Source organism: Lichenostomus cassidix, chromosome 18, assembly GCF_008360975.1.
Source record: "Lichenostomus cassidix isolate B80296 chromosome 18, HeHo_3.0, whole genome shotgun sequence".
Classification (NCBI taxonomy): Eukaryota; Metazoa; Chordata; class Aves; order Passeriformes; family Meliphagidae; genus Lichenostomus; species Lichenostomus cassidix.
The window spans coordinates 5,955,613-5,973,505 of NC_139498.1; the positions used below are offsets into that span (position 1 = coordinate 5,955,613).

Below are 17,893 nucleotides of genomic sequence, written 5' to 3' on the forward strand. Positions count from 1 at the left end.
CCTTTCTTCCTTATCGCGGTCCCGTGCTCAAACCAGCCCTGCTGGAGCTAGGTTTTGTTTCCTGACTCAGGGCAGGGTACCCTAAAAGTGCCCCCCAACTGCTCTCCGAACATGCTCACAAGTGGGGCTGTGCCACTCACGACCCCCTTGCCAAGGGGAGGGCTGTGCGATAGATCCCCCCGTCCTGGGGCTGTACCACAACACGCTTGCCCTGGTTTTCCTCTCCGCAGGCATCTGTCCCCGGCCGCCGTGGGATTCCTCCCCGCCGCTTTTCTCAGGGCCGAGCGGCCGCGGCCGAATGCTCAGCCGAGTGGAGGAAACAAATGAGCCCACCCTCCGCTCCCAGCTGGGTCCCAGGAGCTGGAGCACGGCCACCCTGAGCACACGGGGGGTTCCTCGGCCGCTGGGGTCCCTGAGCAGGGGTTTAGGGCAGAGCCGGGTGTGAGGAACATATCCCACGACATGCAGCTGTTCCCTCCTTGCTTGCCTGGCTGCAGCTCGGTTAAACGTGATCCCAGCTGACCTGAGGACCTTTGCCCAGGAACTTCAGCCAGGCCCTGCAGTGGGAGACACCTATGGTACCTCTGTGCCACCCTCTCTGAGACAATCCCAGCTGCCAGGAGGCAACTCTGCCTGGCACCAGTGGCCCATTGGCATTGCCGGAGCAGCCCAGGCTTGCTGCCGCCTTGCTCTGCCGTGGCTGAGCACAAACCCAAGGGTCTCACACACTCACGGACCCCCTGCAGCCACTTGGCTCCTCAGTCCATGAGCAGAGAACACGGAGCCCGGGCAGAGCAAATCCCCTGGGGTTCCCTCCATCCTCCCATCCTTGAGCTCCCAGCTCCGGGGTGCTGAGCGGGGCTCAGAGGCTGCTGCGGGAGCAGTGCTTCTCTCTCATTTCCGCCACAAAGCGAGTTACCTGCCTGCTTCCCGGCCCGCTTTCCCACGCAGTTTCAGTTTGGGGTTTTTATTTTACTGTCGAAGCTTAGAGCACCCTGCAGCCCTCTGTCTCGGAGCAGCGCTAGGGCCAGCTGCAGCCTCCGAGAGCTGGGCGAGGGGATGGGACCGACGCTCCCCGAGAGGCCACCCGGGATGCGGGGACAGCAGGGAGCGTCCCGCCGACGTCCGGCCACAGTCGGGGCTGTCTCCGAGAGGGTGGCAGAGCCGATCCCCGGTGGGGGGAGTTCAGCGAGGATCGGGGGTTGCCGCAGGCTCGGGTGGCTGGCAGGGAGCAGCGGAGGTGACCGCGGGGGAGCGGCAGGACCCCACGAGGGAGCCGCCGGCTCGCGGGGATCGGCCCAGCCCCGCGGGGGAGCGGTTGGACTCTCGAGGGAGCGGTCAGACCCCGCCGGGGAGCGGTCCGGTCCCGTCCCGGCACCAGGACCCGGCGGACCCGCGCCCGGCCACACAGGGGAGAGAACAGATTTGCATACCCTCCGTGTAAATTTGCATAACCCCACCCTCATATTTGCATAGACACGCCCCCTGCAGTCCTTATTTGGCGGGCACCGTCCCGTCCCGCTCTCCGATTGGCGGGCGGCGTTCTCGCGCTCCTCCCCCCTATATAAGGCGTCGGCGGGCTCGGTGCCGCGCAGTGCGCTGAGCGCGGGTGGCGGGACGGATCCGTTGCTGCTCCAGCCGTTTCCCCCGCCATGAGCAGCGGCGCGGGCCCCGTCCCCCGGCTGTGCCGCCTGGAGCGCGGCCCGGACGGGTACGGCTTCCACCTGCACGGCGAGAAGGGCAAGCCGGGCCAGTTCATCCGGCTGGTGGAGGCGGGCTCGCCGGCCGAGCGCTCGGGGCTGCGCGCCGGGGACCGGCTGGTGGAGGTGGACGGCGAGAACGTGGAGAAGGAGAGCCATCAGCAGGTGGTGGAACGGATCCGCGCCGCCGCCGGCGCCGTTAGCCTCCTCGTCGTAGACTCGACGGCCGAGGATCAGCCGGCGAAGCGGGGCGGGGCGGGTGCCGAGCCGGCGGTGGTCGGCGGGCAGGCGGTCCCCGTGCCGGTGCCGGCGGAGCCCGCGGCGCGGGAGCCCAGCGGCGGCGACCAGCGGGTAAACGAGCGACCGGGGGACTGGGGCTGGGAAGTTTGCGGGGCAGGAGGTATTGTCCGGGGTGGAAAGGTCACGACCGGCCCCGGTTGTCGCCTTCCAGGCGAGCGAGCGGGAGCCACGGCCGCCGCGTCTGTCCCGGGCGCCTTGTGTGGTTTCGGTCTCGATTCTTTCTTTCTCTTTTTTCTTTGCTTTAAACGCGGCTCCCCAGAAGCCCCGGGTTCTGCCGCGCCCGGCTGCTTTGCCTTTTTTAGTTTAAATATATATTTTTTTTTTTTTTTTTTGCTTAATGCTCCTGTCTCCCAGGCTGTCAGTGCCGGGCGGGGCAGACGGGCACACCGGGCTGGTTGGACCCATAACTGAGCCCTTTGAGTCCTGAAGCCCTTCGGCCCATCCTTGTGCTGCGAGGCTGCTAAAACGGGGTGATAAAAGCAACAGGGCGAGCTTTGACGTGCAGCTGAGCCCAGGGCTGGGCCGAGGGCAGCTGGCACTAACTCACCCCAAAATACAACAAAAAAAACGTGGCAGAGGAGTTTTTTTGGGGGCTGAGACTGCAGATATTGGTGGCAGTCACTCCTCGCTGTGTCCAGTCTTTGCTGTGGAGTGGAGATAGAAGAGCCCTTCCCGGGCTGGGGGTTTGATCCTAGCAGTCAGTCCCCACAGACACTTCCTAACTCAGGAATGCTGGCCTTAAACACGCGTGGGAGCGAGCAGTTGCACAAACAAAGTGATGTAGAAAGGTGAGGAATTGAGAAATAACTGACCTTTCCTGCCCCAAGCGGTTCCTAAGAGACGCTCTGGGCTCCGGGAGATAATACTGCTTTTTATTTACCCAGCAAAGACGTGTTTGTTGTTACAACAGACATGTGGATGGCTTCCTGGGCAGCAGCCTCTTGGTGTCCCCAGTGTGAGGAACCTTCTGGGGAAATCTCATGACTTGTTCCCAGAGAGGCTGGTGCAGTGGAGCCTTCCCAGTGTGGATGCTGAGCCCCAGGCAGACCTTGGTGCCTCACTGAGCTGTTGTCACATACGGTTTTGCTGAGGATCAGGTGGTTTTGAGCTGTGTCTCCTGTTGGACTTTAGCCTCGTGCTTGTTGCTCCTGGCTGGGCACACTGCAGGCACAGCTCTCATCCCTGCCTGGCTAAAGCATCACTCCAGTACCTCCTTGATGGGCTTATTTGGGTGGAAACAGCCAGGCTCTATCCCTGTGCTGTCTGTCCTGCTCGCTGTCCCCTGTGTCATCCCATGTCCCTCAGGTCTGGCCCCGTGCCGGGCTCTGGTGCTGCCCCACGCAGGGGGAACATGCCTGCTCTCCCGTATGTCACAGTGCCAGCTCTCCCTCAGGGCTAGTGAGACCGTCTGTGCTCTGCTTTCTGCTCCCAGACCTCTCCGTGGGCTGGGAAAAATAAAAGGGATGTTAATGTAGCTCGGGTGAGTCCCCTGCCAGGTTTGCAGGACTGAGGATGTGCAGTCCCCAGGGAGGATGGAGCCCTGACATGCTGTGGGACAGCTGTCTGCTCGCTGTGTTGGCTGGAGTGATGGAAAAGGCTTGAGAAGCTGAAGATACCCCACAAGTTTTTGCGGAACAGCCCTAGATGGAGATGCCCTGCAGGTTCTGGGGGCACAAACTTGGCTGGAGATTCCCCCCAGTCTTGGGGAGCAGGCTCGGGGCACAGCTCATGCACAGTTACTACTGGCAGTTTCTCTCCTCCTCACTAGAGCAGGAAGCAGGTGACATGGGGTGACATTGCCACAAGGCCCCAGGCGGTTTCTCAACAGGTAGCAGCAGGAAATCTTGCGGTTGAGGGCAGGGCCCGGTGGAAAAGGCAAGTGGGTTTGGAGACACCGCCCTGGCCAGGCACCCACCAAGCAGGGTGGGAAGATGCCGGGCGGGATGCCGAGCCAGGCAGCGCAGTCAGAAAGGGATTTCTCTCCAGTGAGGCAGGAACACACTGGTGGCCTGTTCTCGGGCTGCTGGCGAGCAGCCGGTGCCGGCCGCCCCATCCCCCCGCAGCTCCATCCCCGCACTGTGGGTTGGTGGGATTCTCTGGGATCACAGGGGAAGCGGGAGATTTGCACGTGTCAGAGTCCTGTTTGCTTTGTTGGGCTGGACTTGCCTTTATTTGTTTAACAAGCCTGGAGACGCTCAAAAGCTGGGAGAGCTGCCTGTGGTGAGCAGTGTTTAATGTCTCCCACCTCCCGGCAGAATCCATTGTCTCTCCAAACCCTGCTGGGTCCTGCATGATTGGGACTCCCTGTGCCAGGGGGCTTGGACACCACCACAGATCCCTGAGGCAGTTGTGGGGGACTCGTCATGGGCTCCCTCTTCATTCCTATCACCCCTTGGGTGTGCAAATCCCCCCATGCTGTGGTGGAGGTTTTGAGCCTCCCTGGGGAGCTGATCCTTGCACCCCTGTCTGCGGTGCTGAGCCAGCGCGGCGACAGTTTCACACCCCTGAGGCCAGTCCCATTTCCTGGGGCCCTGTGCCATGGGGGTGTCCCCCCGTCTCCCCCACCAAGAGCTGTGACAGTTTGTCTCTCCCCACGTTCATTTCCGGAGGCTTCAGCTGCTCGGGAGTGTCTTGAGAAAGTTTCATGCAAATGACGCAGTGTTTGTTCCCAGGGCAGCACCGGGCACTGCCAGCACAGCACCCTGGTACCAGGGCAAGGCATTTGCTACCAGCCCTGGGCTTCCTTCTTGCAAATTTAACACTAAATTAGAGCCCTTCCTGCCAGCAAGGCTCATCCCTCCTTGTAAAACCTGGCTGAGCCTCCCAGGGCTGGGTTTCAGAGTATAACAGGGAGCAGTTCCCCCGGCATTGGGAGCATTGCACTGGGGGTAGCTGGTGTTTAATTAGGAAATGAATTGAATTTCCTCTCAAGGCATCTGCATGAAAAGCAGCTCCAGTCAAACAGGACGTGACAGGGATGCTGCGAGGAGGCTGCTTTGCATCCCCTTTGTATGAAGCCCGAATGTGTGCGCCAGATTTTGGGACCCGTGTGAATTTGCTGGCCCAGGCGTCCTCAGAGCTGTTGTGTGTCTCTTTGAGTAACCGGGAGTGCTGCTGCCGCCACCGGGCTTGATGCTGCTTGTAGGGCTGCAGGGAATTTCCTGGAACTTGAGGCTTCAAAAGCTGTCCTGAAATTGCTGTTGCGGGGCTGGGAAGTGGAGAGCAAGTCCTGACATACTGTGCAGTTGGGGTCCTCATAATCCTGGGATTGCTGGTCCTGCCAGGTGGCTGAAGGTGCTGCGGAGGGAGAAGCATCTGGGTGTGCCCCAAATCCTGTTCTAGGGTAGGAATAGCAGTGCAGTGCTGCAGAGCTCCTCATCCCAAGCAGGCATCTCTGCAGACAGAGGCCCTTCTGCCTGCCCTGCATGTGGAGGAGAGGGGTGGCATGGGATGCCTGTGCTGGGGGCTGATTCCAGCTTCCCCCACTGCCCTCCCCGAGAGAGGTTGTAATTGCTTGTAACGAGGCTCTGCTGGCTAATCCGTGTCCCAGCACGGCGGGAGAGCTGCTGGCCTTGCAGGAGAGGATGCAGCAGCTTAGAGAAATTAGGGGCATTTCCGCTGTCCTGCTGCCCAGCTCCCAGATCCATAGCCACGGGTCTTTTCCGCTTCCCGGGTGTTGGCCCCAAACCCTCTTGCCTCAGGCTCCTCAGCCCAAATGGGACTTTGGGGCTGCAAGGATGCCCTGCTATGGGGTGCTTGCCTCATGGAAAGGCAGGATACGGCTCCTGGAGGATTGGATGCATTTGTTTTCCTCTCTGGGAGGCAGAATGGTGCCTGCCCACAGGATTTCTGCTGGCACAGGAGACTTGGGGAGGGCACAGGCAGCCTGGCATGCTGGGCTGGAGGAGCTGCCAGCCGCTGGTGGGGGGATGCTGAGGGGCTGGGTCACAGCTCAGCCGGGCTGCCCTCGCACCGAGTGTTGCTGCCTTGGCCAGCTGCCTTTGCAGGATCAAAGCCTCCCTCACTGCTGTGACCTCTCCCCGTGTCCTGAGACATCTGTCCACCCTGCAGGGCTTCCCATTCCCCAGAAAAATTCATGGCACCAGCATCTCAGGGAGCCCGGGCTGCCAGGGCTTTGTTGGTATGGGTGGCAGAGAAGCCCTCCCTCCTCCTCCTCCTCTCCCGGGAGCGCTGCCAGCACCACTTGCCGGGTGCTCCCTCCGGCTTTGTCCCGAGCTATCGGCGTGGAGCAATCCCTCGGTGCTGCCAAGGGCACCGGGAGTGTGGGTGCTCCAGAGCCTGAACCCCCTGCTCAGGGTCGGGCCAGGGCAGGGATCCGGGGAGGTGCTGCCTTTCCCCAGGCTCCAGCAGCTCCTGCCTTTTGTCCTTATTTTGGGTATTGTCTGTCCCCATCATTGCTTGGGATTGCTGCCTGGGTGGAGGATGCTGTCACACCCTGTGAACCTGCTGCCACCCGGGCACAGAGGGGACCGAAGGGCGGTCGGGGCGAAGTCGAGGGGGTCACAATCCTCCACCAGCCAGGGAATCCACAGCTGGACTGTTTCACCGGGCATGTGGAGCTGAGACACGTGGAGAGCGGGTCCTGCATGCCAACACTGAGGCATCCTGGGATCACCTTCACTCCTTACAGATGTGCTAGGTGCTGCCTGCACCTCCCTTCCCGGGGCGTTGTCAAGTGCTGCTGGGGTGGCAGCCGGCCTTGGTCATGAAGGAAGGCGTTGTGCAAGAGGATGGGGCTTTATCGGGGCTTTATCTCAGTGTTCAGCTTAGCAATTGTAAATGCGTCACGCCGGCCCGTGTGGGACCCTGTGCCGCTCCAGTGCTGTCAGATATGGGCTGTCAGCACCCCAGGACCCAGGTTTTCCTGGCAGTGGGCAGAGGGGATTTCATGGCAAGAAGCAAGAATGCTGTGCAGAGAGTAAAGAGCAGCACAGTGCAGGTGTGGGATGGCAAATTCCTGCAGTGCCTGTCCTCAGTGATGCTATGGGTACCAACAGAGAAAAAATTAATCTTGGATGAAAGATTAAATACTAACCCCCTTGGTGAGGAATATTCTAGTAGTTTGAGTGAGGCTTGGCTGCTGGGAGAGCCTGACCAAAGCCCAGAGTCTGGTGGTCAAGGTGGGATCAAATAATTTTTTATATAAATGGTACTGGGGTCAGAGCAGTTCTGACAGTGCCACGTGCAGGTGGCTGATTCGTGTCACCTGTTCCTCTGATGCTTCCTGGACATCCCACTCCCTGCTGGGTGAGCAAAGGAGTTCTGTGTGCCAGACTTCTGGGGATGCTCATGCTTTTTCGTGCTGCTCACCATGTGGGGAGCTCAAAGGGCTCTGGGTAGGCCAAGCACATGGCTGTGGCTGCCCCAGCACAGTTCCCCAGCTCTGGTGGATCCACAGGTCAAGGTGCAACCAGGCGCAGGAGAGCTGGGTGTTGCCTCCTGGAGAGGTGAACGTCCCAGTCGCGCTGCCCCGGTGGAGCTGGTTTCTGTTTTGCAATCCTGGAAGGTCACGCCGGGGCATGGAGGTGTCTTGGCATTACGGCTGCTCCAGCTGGATTCCAGCTGCCTGCCCGAGCCCTGTGTGCCCCTTCCCTGCTGGCAATGGCTGTGGGGTGCTCTGGGGTGGGGGATCTCCCTGATCCCATGGCTGGGATTGCCATGGAGAGGGGCTACAGCTGGCAAGGGGCTGATGGAGAGGACCTGTGCCAGTGTCTGAGACGTCTCCAGTAGCCAAAGCTTTCCGAGTAGGATGGGGTGGAGTGGGGGTGCTTCCCAGCAGCCTGGGCTGTTTCCTCCTCCACCTTCACGGCAGTTGCAATCATGATTCCAAAAGGAAGAGTGTGGTCTGGGAAAACACACATAACAACATGTTTCTTCAATGTTTCACTGCAATTAGTGTGCCCTGCACCTAATTAATTAATTAGAGCCAAGGATCATAGGGTGTTTGGCACCCTGCATCCTGTCTCAGGGTGTCAGTAGCTGCAGGTGACCACCCGAGGATTGTATCCCTGCCACTCCATCAGCTGTCTGGGGTTCATGGTGCTGTCCCTGGGTGCTGGGGGGTCCGGGAGCAGTTCACCCACAGATTGTTCCCACTGCAGGAGGAGCTGAGACCTCGGCTGTGCCACATGAAGAAGGGCCCCGATGGCTATGGCTTCAACCTGCACAGTGACAAGAGCCGCCCAGGGCAGTATGTGCGCGCTGTCGACCCCGGCTCGCCAGCTGAGGCAGCAGGGCTGGCCCCCCAGGACCGCATCATCGAGGTGTGCTGGGGTGGGGGGAGGTCTGGGGGTGTCCCTGGCAAGCTTGGCACTCCCTCACATCCCAATGCCCGGGAGACAGCTGCCCTTGGTCGGGAAGGCACACTGTGTCCCTGGAGCCAGCCGTGACTCACAGCACAGCTGCCCAACCTGCACCAGCCTGCTGGTCCCCGCCCAGGGGTGCAGCACTCTGGAGGGCTGGGGTTGAGCACTAATTAGCTGGCTGGGGGTTAATTAGCGGTAGCACTGTCCCCTGTCCCTGGGATGCCCCTGGGGTGGGGCAGGCTGGGGACAAGGTGCGCGATGGTCTCAAGTCCTGCTGTCAGCTGTGACTGGGGTGAGGCTCACATTTGTGCCAGGTGGGATGATGGTCCATGAGGGCAAGGACCAACTGAGCCCCAACCCTGCTGCTCACCAGGGCTTGGGGCTGCTGCCTCTTCTGGAGGAAAGTTTTTGGGGTTTCTGGAGACTATGGCATGGCGCGAGGGCTTGTCTCTTGCCCATCTCTTGTGCCACCCTGGGTCCATGCCCTGCTGGGAGTTCCCTGCCAGCTTTGCCTGTTCGATCCCATGCTAATCACTCAGAGGAAAATCTGCTTTTAATGAGGTTTTCCTGGCTTCACTGCTAATCCCTGTGAGGCAGCGATGCCTGTGGGGGCTGTGGGGTGGCCGTGCTGGGACTGTGACTGGTACCAAGGCTGGTACCTGACCCCTTCATGGTGCTCCTGAGGGATGGATGTCCCCTGGCTCCAGCAGTGATGTGGTGCCTGCAGGTGAACGGTGTGTGCATGGAGGGCAAGCAGCACAGTGACGTGGTGGCAGCCATCAAGGCGAGCGGTGACGAAACCAGGCTGCTGGTGGTGGACGTCCTCACAGATGAGTTCTTCAAGAAGTGCAAGGTGGTGCCCTCAGAGCAGCACCTGACAGGTGGGTTGGGGGCTGTGCTGCTGGCAGGGGTTTCTGCCACCTCTGCTGGCTCTGTGTCACCTTGTCACCAAACCTAAGGGTGCTGAGCTCTGGGAGGTGGAAGTCTCATCACCCTGGGGCCAAGTAGAGTCACCTGGCTTTAGTGTCTCCCTGCCTGGCCGAGGGCCCCATGCTTGGCTGGTGGGGCTGACGTGGGCAGGTTTATGGCCCTGAGTTGCACTTTGGCAGGGTTTATGGCCTGGGGAGCGAACAGGCATCAGCTGCTCTTTGCTCCCCTCCCTGCTGCCATGGTGGTCCCCAAGAGGATGGGGAGGGGGTCTCACTGAGCTCTACATCATGGCTGCCATCATGGAGATTTCTCTGGCAGCACCTCTCTGTGCCATGGGGCTGGCTGCAGCTGGTGGTTAAAAAATTCAGGACCTGGCCAGATCCTGGGCAGTGTGAGCATTGGCCATGTACAGCCTTGGCTTGGCCCCCACTGGCAAGGGGACAAAGCAAACACATCCTCACCCAGTGCCCTTGTCCTTATCCCACAGGTCCCTTGCCAGAACCTGTTGCCAATGGCGATATAGGGAAGGTAAGAGCCTTGTCTTGATTCTAATTCCATTTATACCCAACTCCAGGCAGGGACCCTCCTGTTCAGGCATCCCCTTTGCCTGTGGGTATGTGATGTCACCAGACACCACAGTGCTCCCAGGCTGCCACACAAGAGCTGGAGCCCCTCAGGAAGTAGGTGTTGAGTGTCATGGAGGTGGCTACATTGCCCGTTTTCCTCCTCTCGTTTGCTTCCTGATGCTCCAGGGCTGGGACCCCTCGTGCTGCTGCAGGGAAGTAGCACCCAGCCCTGCAGCCACCCTCCTCCTCCCGCTCCCGTTAAAGCCAGGGCAGTCGGGCTGCGGTTTAATCCTTCCCCGCCCTGGATGGGCAGCACTGGAGGTATTTATGTGCCTGGAGCTTGCAGGGGATTACGTGTGGGGAGGCTGGATTTCATGGCCCCCTGGGTGGGACTTGCACTCTGGAGGCTGTTCTCAAGCCCTGGGGCTGGAGCTCACACTCCCTCCCTGCTCCCCCCAGGAAAACGGCGGAGAGCCACAGTCCAACTCGGTGTCTGAGAGCCCTTCCAGCCCCTCGCCGCTGGCCGCCTCCCCCAACTCCAGCGAGACCCACAGCGAGGTAGGGCTGGGAATGCTGGGGGGAGGCAGTGGCTGGAAAGCAGGGTCTGGGCTGAGCCCCCACCGTGGGGCTGTCCTGTGGGGATATGGTGGGGCTGACACTGCCTCTCACCCCCAGCCCCACACGCAGGAGGGTGACAAGCGCCATTCAGCATCCAGCTCCCTCCTGGACCTCGACATCCCGCTGGCCGTGGCCAAGGAGCGGGCGCACCAGAAGCGCACGAGCAAGAGGGCACCCCAGATGGACTGGAGCAAGAAAAATGAACTGTTCAGCAACCTGTGAAGGCCCTGGGGCAGGGTGAGGGTCTTCTAGCCCCCCCCAGCCTTGTACCCACCTCTCCTGCACTCCTCTCTTCCCTGCCACAGGCTCCTGATGGGGATGTGGGGCTGCTCCCCACCGCCCTGACCTGAGTGCTGGGGTTTGGTGGCCAGCGAGCTTCCCTGCAGAGGGGTCCTGGACAGGGGGGGTTTGGGCTAGAGAGAGCCAGGGGTGCTGGGGGTGCCCCCTCCCAAAAGCTCATCCCCAGGGTGCTCCTCCAGCCCTGCCTTGAAGCCCTGCACACCCTGGTAGGCACAAGCAGGTGTATGGGAGGGATCTAGGATTTGGGGTGACCTGATGCCCAACACTCCTGGTCTCTACCGTTCCCTGGTTTTTTCCCCACCCCAAACCCCATCACCATTTGAGCCACACCCCCAAATTACCCTTTAACTGCAAAACCTGAGGCTTTTAGTGACTTTTCACCAAACCCCACTTGCCCAGTCACTGACCACAGCCAGGGTGTTTGACCCTGGCCTGGCAAGCTCCGTCCACAATGACCCTGTCCCTTTGCCTCATCAGCTTCAAGGAGGGGTTTGGGTGCCCAGCACGGGGGACTGCCCAGCACCCTGCCCTGGGGCAATTCTGGGAGAGGAGAGGGTGTCTGGAGCCAGCACAGCAAGCAATAATAGTCTCCTTTGCTCCTGCACACTCCTGGAGACAGAGCCGATCAGGGTTTCAATCCAACACTGTTTAATTTAAAAGCTTCTCATAGACTTTTTTTTTTTCTGAAACAAGTGTTTTTTCCAATCACACCATTTATTTTTTTTTAACTGTATTTTGTGGAAATTCTTCCTGTGGATGTTTTGTTTCCATGTGCTGCAATCAGATGTTGTTGTACTGTTGAGCTCAAGAAAAATTCTGTTTACTGGAATAAACCTTCCTGACTTCGTGAATCTGGTTTAAGGCTAAATCCTTCCAGAGCTTGAGAGGCTCATCGGGGTTTGCTGTGCCTAGGGGCTGGGGGAAGAGGCAGGTAACTGGGGGACACTGGGCAAGGTTTGAGTGCCCCTCAGCACCTGGTGGGGCCAGGCTGGGGAAGTTGGGGAGGCACCGGCTGGTCCCAGTGGGGGTTAATGCCTCGGGGTGATTAATGGGCTCTAATCCCCTGGGGAGTGCAGGGGGGGTTGGTGGTGTGATGCAAAGCTCTAATCCAGGTCTGTCAGCCAGGTTGTAGGGCAGCAGCTCTGCTGCAGGCAGAGCCCAAAGGTTACCCCAGCCCCTGTGGGTGTTTTTGGGGTGAACCTGAGTGGCAGGAAGGCAGGGGGGATCAGTGAGGAGAGGGGTGCTTGTCCCTCTAAATGGATGGAACTGGGTGGCTTAGCAGGGCCAGGCTGGTGGCACCACGGCTGCCCTGGGGACAAGACAGGGTTGTGCTTGGCCTCTGTCTGGTATCTTCACTTCTTCCCCTTCTGCACACTCTTGTTTTATGCTCCAAATCCCTAAAGAAGCTCTTTCACCTGAGCACACGAGTGGTCACAGATCTCTGCACCTCAAATGACACCCAGGTGACAAAGTGCCACCACGTTTATGGGAGATGTGCAGGCTGACACTTCCCCCTGAAATCTGGGGGAGCCCATTCCAACCTGTCTCATCCTCCAAAGCCATGTCCTCTGAGGGAAGGTGAGCCTATGTCCCCCCTTTTCCCATCCTCATTCCATTGGAGCAGCAGGACACCCCTACCTGGGATGGACGGCCCAGGCTGGGGCTGCCCATGCAGGGCAGGAGCTAGGGGCACCCAGTGGGTCCCAGCAGCATCTTTAGCTTCTTGGCCTTGCTCAGAGCAGCTGGGAACTGGTTCTCTGTGGGAACCCCATCTGAGCCCTGCTGGGACTCTCCCTCAGCCTTTGGGGCGGGCTGAGCTCGGGGACAGACCCAACTTTGTTTTGGGTTGCCAGGGAAAGGCTGTTCCCAGCCGCCCGTGGAGCCAGGGCAGTGCTGGCGTTGCTGGGGACCGGGGATGCCAAGCAGGGCCCTTGCTGGCTCCAGAGCAACCGGCTGGGCATGGGGAGCTGCGACAGGAATCACCCTGCCCCTGCTCCCTGGCAGCAGAGGTTCAAAGAAATTATTTTTCCCACCTTGGTCAGTTTTTAGGGGAGTAAATCCCAGCCCAGCTATGTCTCTCCTGCCAGTTTGGCCTTGCTCCTCTGGCAGAGGGATGAAACCACTCCATGGAAGGAGCACCAGAGCCAGCAGTTCGCCCAGCAGGTTCTGTAAATCTTGTTGTGGAGTACAGAATCCATTCCTGCCTGCAGCAGGTGATGAGGAGCAGGAGGATTAGTAGCCCTCATCGTGGTAATCCCAGCGGGAAGTAGAGCTGCTCTTCACTTTATTACCACACAAAGCTTTTGCTACAACTAAATCCACACTAAATATTTGTTGTTTAAAATGCCATGACACACTGTTCCCATGCTTGGCTTTAATATTAGTCACAGGAATCATGTATTTAAATTAGCTAAAATTGGAAAACTAAAGCCCCCAGGCCCTAAAAATACAGGCACAGCAGCACTAAAAATTCCACAGATTGCCAGTCTCCAATAAAAATACCCCTAGGCAGATCTGAAAGTTACTACCTGATCCTGTATCACAGAAAGATAATTTCTGTTCTAGGATTAGCCATTACAGCTGCTGTTACAGTGGGAAAACACACAGGAGCATCAGTTATCCCTCTAACCTTCTGTCCTCTCCTCTTAGCAGCTTCCCTGCTGTGGACAGCATGTGTAGGGCAGGAGAGGTCAGGCTGAGTAACTGCACAGGGAACTTTGTCCAGTGGGAGTCAGGCAAGTGCCTCTCCATCCACGGATCTTGGATCTATTGCAGCAGAGGCTGGATAACTCCTGCCCTAAATATAGCTGCCCCAGTAAGAGATATTTCCCCCACATTCATCTTAGTGGTGAGCAGCAAATAGAGCCTCCAGGATCAGAGCAAGTCCTGAGATGCTGGAAGAAGGGAGCTGTCTCCTTTCAGTGGCTTCTTCTTGCTTTCATCAAAGCAGTCAGGGAAAATGAAGTGCAACATGCTTCACTGCTGGCCTGAGGTTTCTAGATCTGGAGCATGGCCCTGGAGCTCAAGGCAGTTTATCATGGGAGCTTCCTGCAGGTCTCAGCTCCCTCATCATGGTGGAGCTCAGTTCTAGTCTTGATCAGCCAGCATCAACCATTTCCATCACATTAACTTGCCCTTTGGTTGTGCTCACCCACACCTCGGCTTCTCCCTGTCAGGACCTAGCAGTGCCCCTCTGCAACCCACCACACCCCAGGAAATTGCACTCAAAGAGTCTCTGCTGTCCTTTACAACTTCTAAACCACTCTTTGAGGAGCCAGAGTGAGCAGCTGAGCCCCACATGGTGCTCAGACACTCAGATCTTTGTGGTTTTTTTGTTTTTTTATTCAAGAGTAAAAAGACTGAGCTGCCAGTATGTGCGACCACCTCTCTGATGAATCCTGATTTACTGGCAGTGGGAGAAGTTTCTGCTTGTCCAGGAATCAAATGCAGGTGATTTCAGGCTCTGCTGGAACAGCACATTAAAGTTATAGTCATTCCTAGCCAAACCCGTGAGTTAGTGGCTGTTCCCGAGGTCCAAATTTCAGTCAGTAATCCCGGCTGGAACAGCAAAGTGCAAAGTTGACAAGATGACAAAGCAGCTGAAGGAGACAGATTAAAACAGTTCCAGTGAAATCAGTGTTGGCTCACTGGTGTCCTCCACACCCAGACCTTGCAACAACATCCAACTTCTCCCTGGAAACCCAGGCAGTGTCTGGATGTGTCTGTCAGGTGTCCAGCACCCCAGCTGGCTGCTTCAGCTCAGCATAGCTCTTCTCCTCCACGTGGTTTGTCTGCTCCAGGAGCCACCGTCTCTCCTGGTCACTGACATCCAGCCTCAGCGTCACCTCCTGGAAAATGCTGTTCACAGCAACCTGCAGTACACAGAGGGAAAAGCAGCTTAATCCCAGCCACAGAGGAAACATTGCTCATGTTCTCTGGGGAGAAGCTGGGCTGTTACAGCACCTCCTTAAAGTGAAGCTTTTTGAACATGCAGATACTGGCTTCATTTTCCTGACCAATCTTAGCCTCAAATTTGGTGATCCCCAGGTTTCTCACTCCTGCAGAAGAAATCAGAGAGAAAGGTGCTTCTATTACCTGCCACATGTTAAAAACACAGGACTCTAGCTGTGGGGCAGATGCACCCCTTACTATCCTGCCTGTATCACTGGGAATTATGTGCTCCCAGACCCCAGCCCAACCACCCTCCCGTTCCCGTGCACTGAGCCACCCTTACCATAGGCCATCATCAGCAGGGTTGCCTCCTTGCCAAATCCTCTGCCACGGTAGTTGGGCTCTGAAAGAGACAGCACAGGGTCAGCACCCAGTTAGGGGAGACAAACCAGCCACACCAGACACTTCTGAGAAGAGGCTGTGACCTGGACACACCATGGAGTGCTCAGGGCTGAACGGCCATAGTAAAGCATGAGTACAAAAAGCTGATGCAGGACATCAATATCTGTCTGCAGCATGCAGCCACAGTGATAGATGCCCAAGCTATGAAGCAGAACTTGACCTGCAATCATGATTTCAATCTCGCCCACAGTTGGGTCCTCAGTGTTGGTGAGGAAGAGATTCACATCCCCCACCATGGAGTCCTCCTCTGCCTGCCCAGGCCAGCGCTCCGTGTCCAGCACGATGAAGGTGCACTCTGGGGAAAACAAGAACGTGGCAGCATCTTCAGAGTGTGCTGAGAATTATGCACAAATTACCAAAGAATGAAATTAAAGGTGTGTAATGGACAGAGGAACAACGGTTTCCACATGTTAAAAGCAAGGAAGAGTTAATAATTTGACTTCCCATGCCAGGTGTGCCTACTCCCACTGGCAGAAATGTAAGAAATACTTGGAAAAACCTGTTGTGAGGGTGACATGGATGCCAAGACTAGAAACAACCTGTGGAAGGAGTGTGAAAACTTCCTTCCCATGACTGAGGTCTCCCTGCCTTGTCTTACTCAGCAGCAAGTTGGGGCAAAGAATTGTTTGGTGCACAAGAGGCTAAGACTGAGTGATTCACCTGGTCCATGTTATTGCTGCTCTGAGTAAGGTTTTTAATGCCACCTAAGACAAATGCTCCAGACTGAGATCTTTGCCAGCTTCAGTATTTTGCAGCTCACTAAACTTCTGCCAGGCTTTTATGGGCAGTGATTCATTGCCTGTAGGAGAGTCAGGGAACCAATTCAATCAACACACCTCAACCAGGTGGTCATAAAATCATTCAATTTATCAAGGAGAAATACAACCTCCCTCCACTTTTTTGCAACAATCAAACATGGGGAGTGCTGGCTGTGCAGGAGTGATGCCTAAAGATTTTTAGCTCAGCACAAAAAGCTGCGGGAAATGAATCACTACAGTCTCTGCAAAACTGCATTAAAGGGACACAAACATCTCGAGGAAGTGGATATTCTCCATTTCACTGAGTCCATATCAGCTATAATGAGAAAATCAATTCAAAGCTGCTGCTGTAGAAAATCCCACACCCCTCTGGCTCAGGGGAGCCCACTCACTGGGCACTCCCAGCTCACTGTGGGTCCTTCCTGGGAAGAAAGAGACCTGCTCCCCACTCCCACCCTCCCTCAGAAAACACTCCAGATGCTCACTGTCGGTGTCATCCCGCCAGCTGCGCTGCATCTCATACTCCTGCTCCAGGCTGAGGGGCTCCGAGGCTGTCAGGCGCTGCAGCTCCTCCGACTGCATCCACTCGTGGTACCTGGCAAGGGACCCAGCTCCACATCACTGCCACAGCTGCAACACCACGGCAGCATCCCTACCAGGGCTACAGGGGTCAGGCCATCACAAAGCAGCTCTGGAAACACCAGCCTGGCTTGTGTGGCAACTTAAAAAGTATTGACAAGCCTCTGTCTCTTATCTAACAAAGCGCTCTCTGTGGAAATTTAGGAAGTTTGTCCGTCCTGTGGCTTTGTCTGGAGTGCCCAATGCAAACCTGATGTTTTTAGAGTTCTGGTGCATTTGATCCTGAGTGACACTGACACCGCACCTCCTGGACACGGACAAAACACTAACACTGGCATAGATGTGCTGATTTCCTTTACAAACTGTTGGCACGCCTTATCTATCAAACATCCACCCGGCTTTGCACACTGTCACCAGGGAGAGGCACCGACGAACAGGAGAACTGCTGTGTTCACTCCCAGCCGGGTATTTCCCTTTCCCAGCGGCACAGGTGAGATTCTCCTGTCACAGAGCACAGTCCTGCCAGGGCTGGTGCTGCGGGGCACGGAGGGCACCTCACTGCATTCCTAGGAGTGCTCTGACTGATTCCCAGGGGGAAGCAGGCCCTGCAGCTGGCCGTCAGCACCTTCCTGACCCCAACACCGCCTTCAAAGGGAAAGGTGGAATCAGACCATGCAGGAGTGTCCGAGGAGAGCACAGGGCACGTACCGGGGCACGTGTGCAGCGGTGTAGGGCACCAGTGTCACCTTCTGTCCTCGCAGCACCGTGTCCTGGTTAATCTTCATGGCCTCTGCAGGACAGAGACACCCAGCACCCCACTCCGTGTCTCCAAGGGACGGGGCAGCGCGGCCCGGAGCCTTTGGGGAGCGAGCGGCGGCTCTCACTGTGCGGATCTGCCAGGTGGCACCAATCCCCCCGCACTAACAGGCGCCAATCCCTGCCCCAACATCCCGAGGGACCCCCGGAGCTGAGGGGACTCGGCACTGAGGGGAACGGGCAGCGGGAGGTCACGTGTGCCTGCCGTGCTCCCCTGCCGCGCGTGCGCGCAGCCCCACGTGCCTCCCGGGAGCGGAATGAATGGCGTCATCGCCCCGCCCCGTGTGACCCCGCCCCTTGCGTCACACTCACGCCCCGCCCCCTCCTGACCCCGCCCCTCACTGCACCGCCCATGGCCCCGCCTCTGCCTCGTCCTCGCCCCTCCTGTGACCCAATCGCGGTTGGTATTTTACCCTGTCTCCGCCCCTGCCCTGTCCCTGCCCCTCTCCTTTCCCCTTGGCCCCGCCCCCGTCCCCGGGGGCCCCGCCCCTTTTCAGTCACGGCCCCGCCCCTCCCTGGCCCCACCCGTGTAATTTCCCTGCCACGCCTCTCCCAGGCCCCGCCCATCGTGCTCACGCCCCCTGCAGGCCCCGCCCCGCCCCACCCCGCCCCCGCCCCTTCCCCTCACCCAATGGCTGTCGGTGCCT

The 17,893-nt window shown here is 58.0% G+C and overlaps 2 protein-coding genes across 2 annotated transcripts; one reads left to right on the forward strand and one right to left on the reverse strand.

Moving 5' to 3' along the window:
• Positions 1-1,578: 1,578 nt before the first annotated feature.
• NHERF1 (NHERF family PDZ scaffold protein 1) lies at positions 1,579-11,591 on the forward strand. The gene is made up of 6 exons (XM_085077696.1): positions 1,579-2,051; positions 8,123-8,284; positions 9,054-9,207; positions 9,744-9,784; positions 10,282-10,380; positions 10,498-11,591. Exons 1-6 carry the CDS (start codon positions 1,653-1,655, stop codon positions 10,660-10,662), a joined length of 1,020 nt encoding a protein of 339 aa, XP_084933822.1. The 5' UTR covers positions 1,579-1,652; the 3' UTR covers positions 10,663-11,591.
• Positions 11,454-17,479, reverse strand: NAT9 (N-acetyltransferase 9). Its single transcript, XM_085077702.1, has 6 exons — positions 17,139-17,479; positions 16,337-16,446; positions 15,254-15,388; positions 14,975-15,034; positions 14,704-14,798; positions 11,454-14,612 (listed from the first exon to the last, which is right to left on the reverse strand). Exons 1-6 carry the CDS (start codon positions 17,213-17,215, stop codon positions 14,466-14,468), a joined length of 624 nt encoding a protein of 207 aa, XP_084933828.1. The 5' UTR covers positions 17,216-17,479; the 3' UTR covers positions 11,454-14,465.
• Positions 17,480-17,893: the final 414 nt, after the last annotated feature.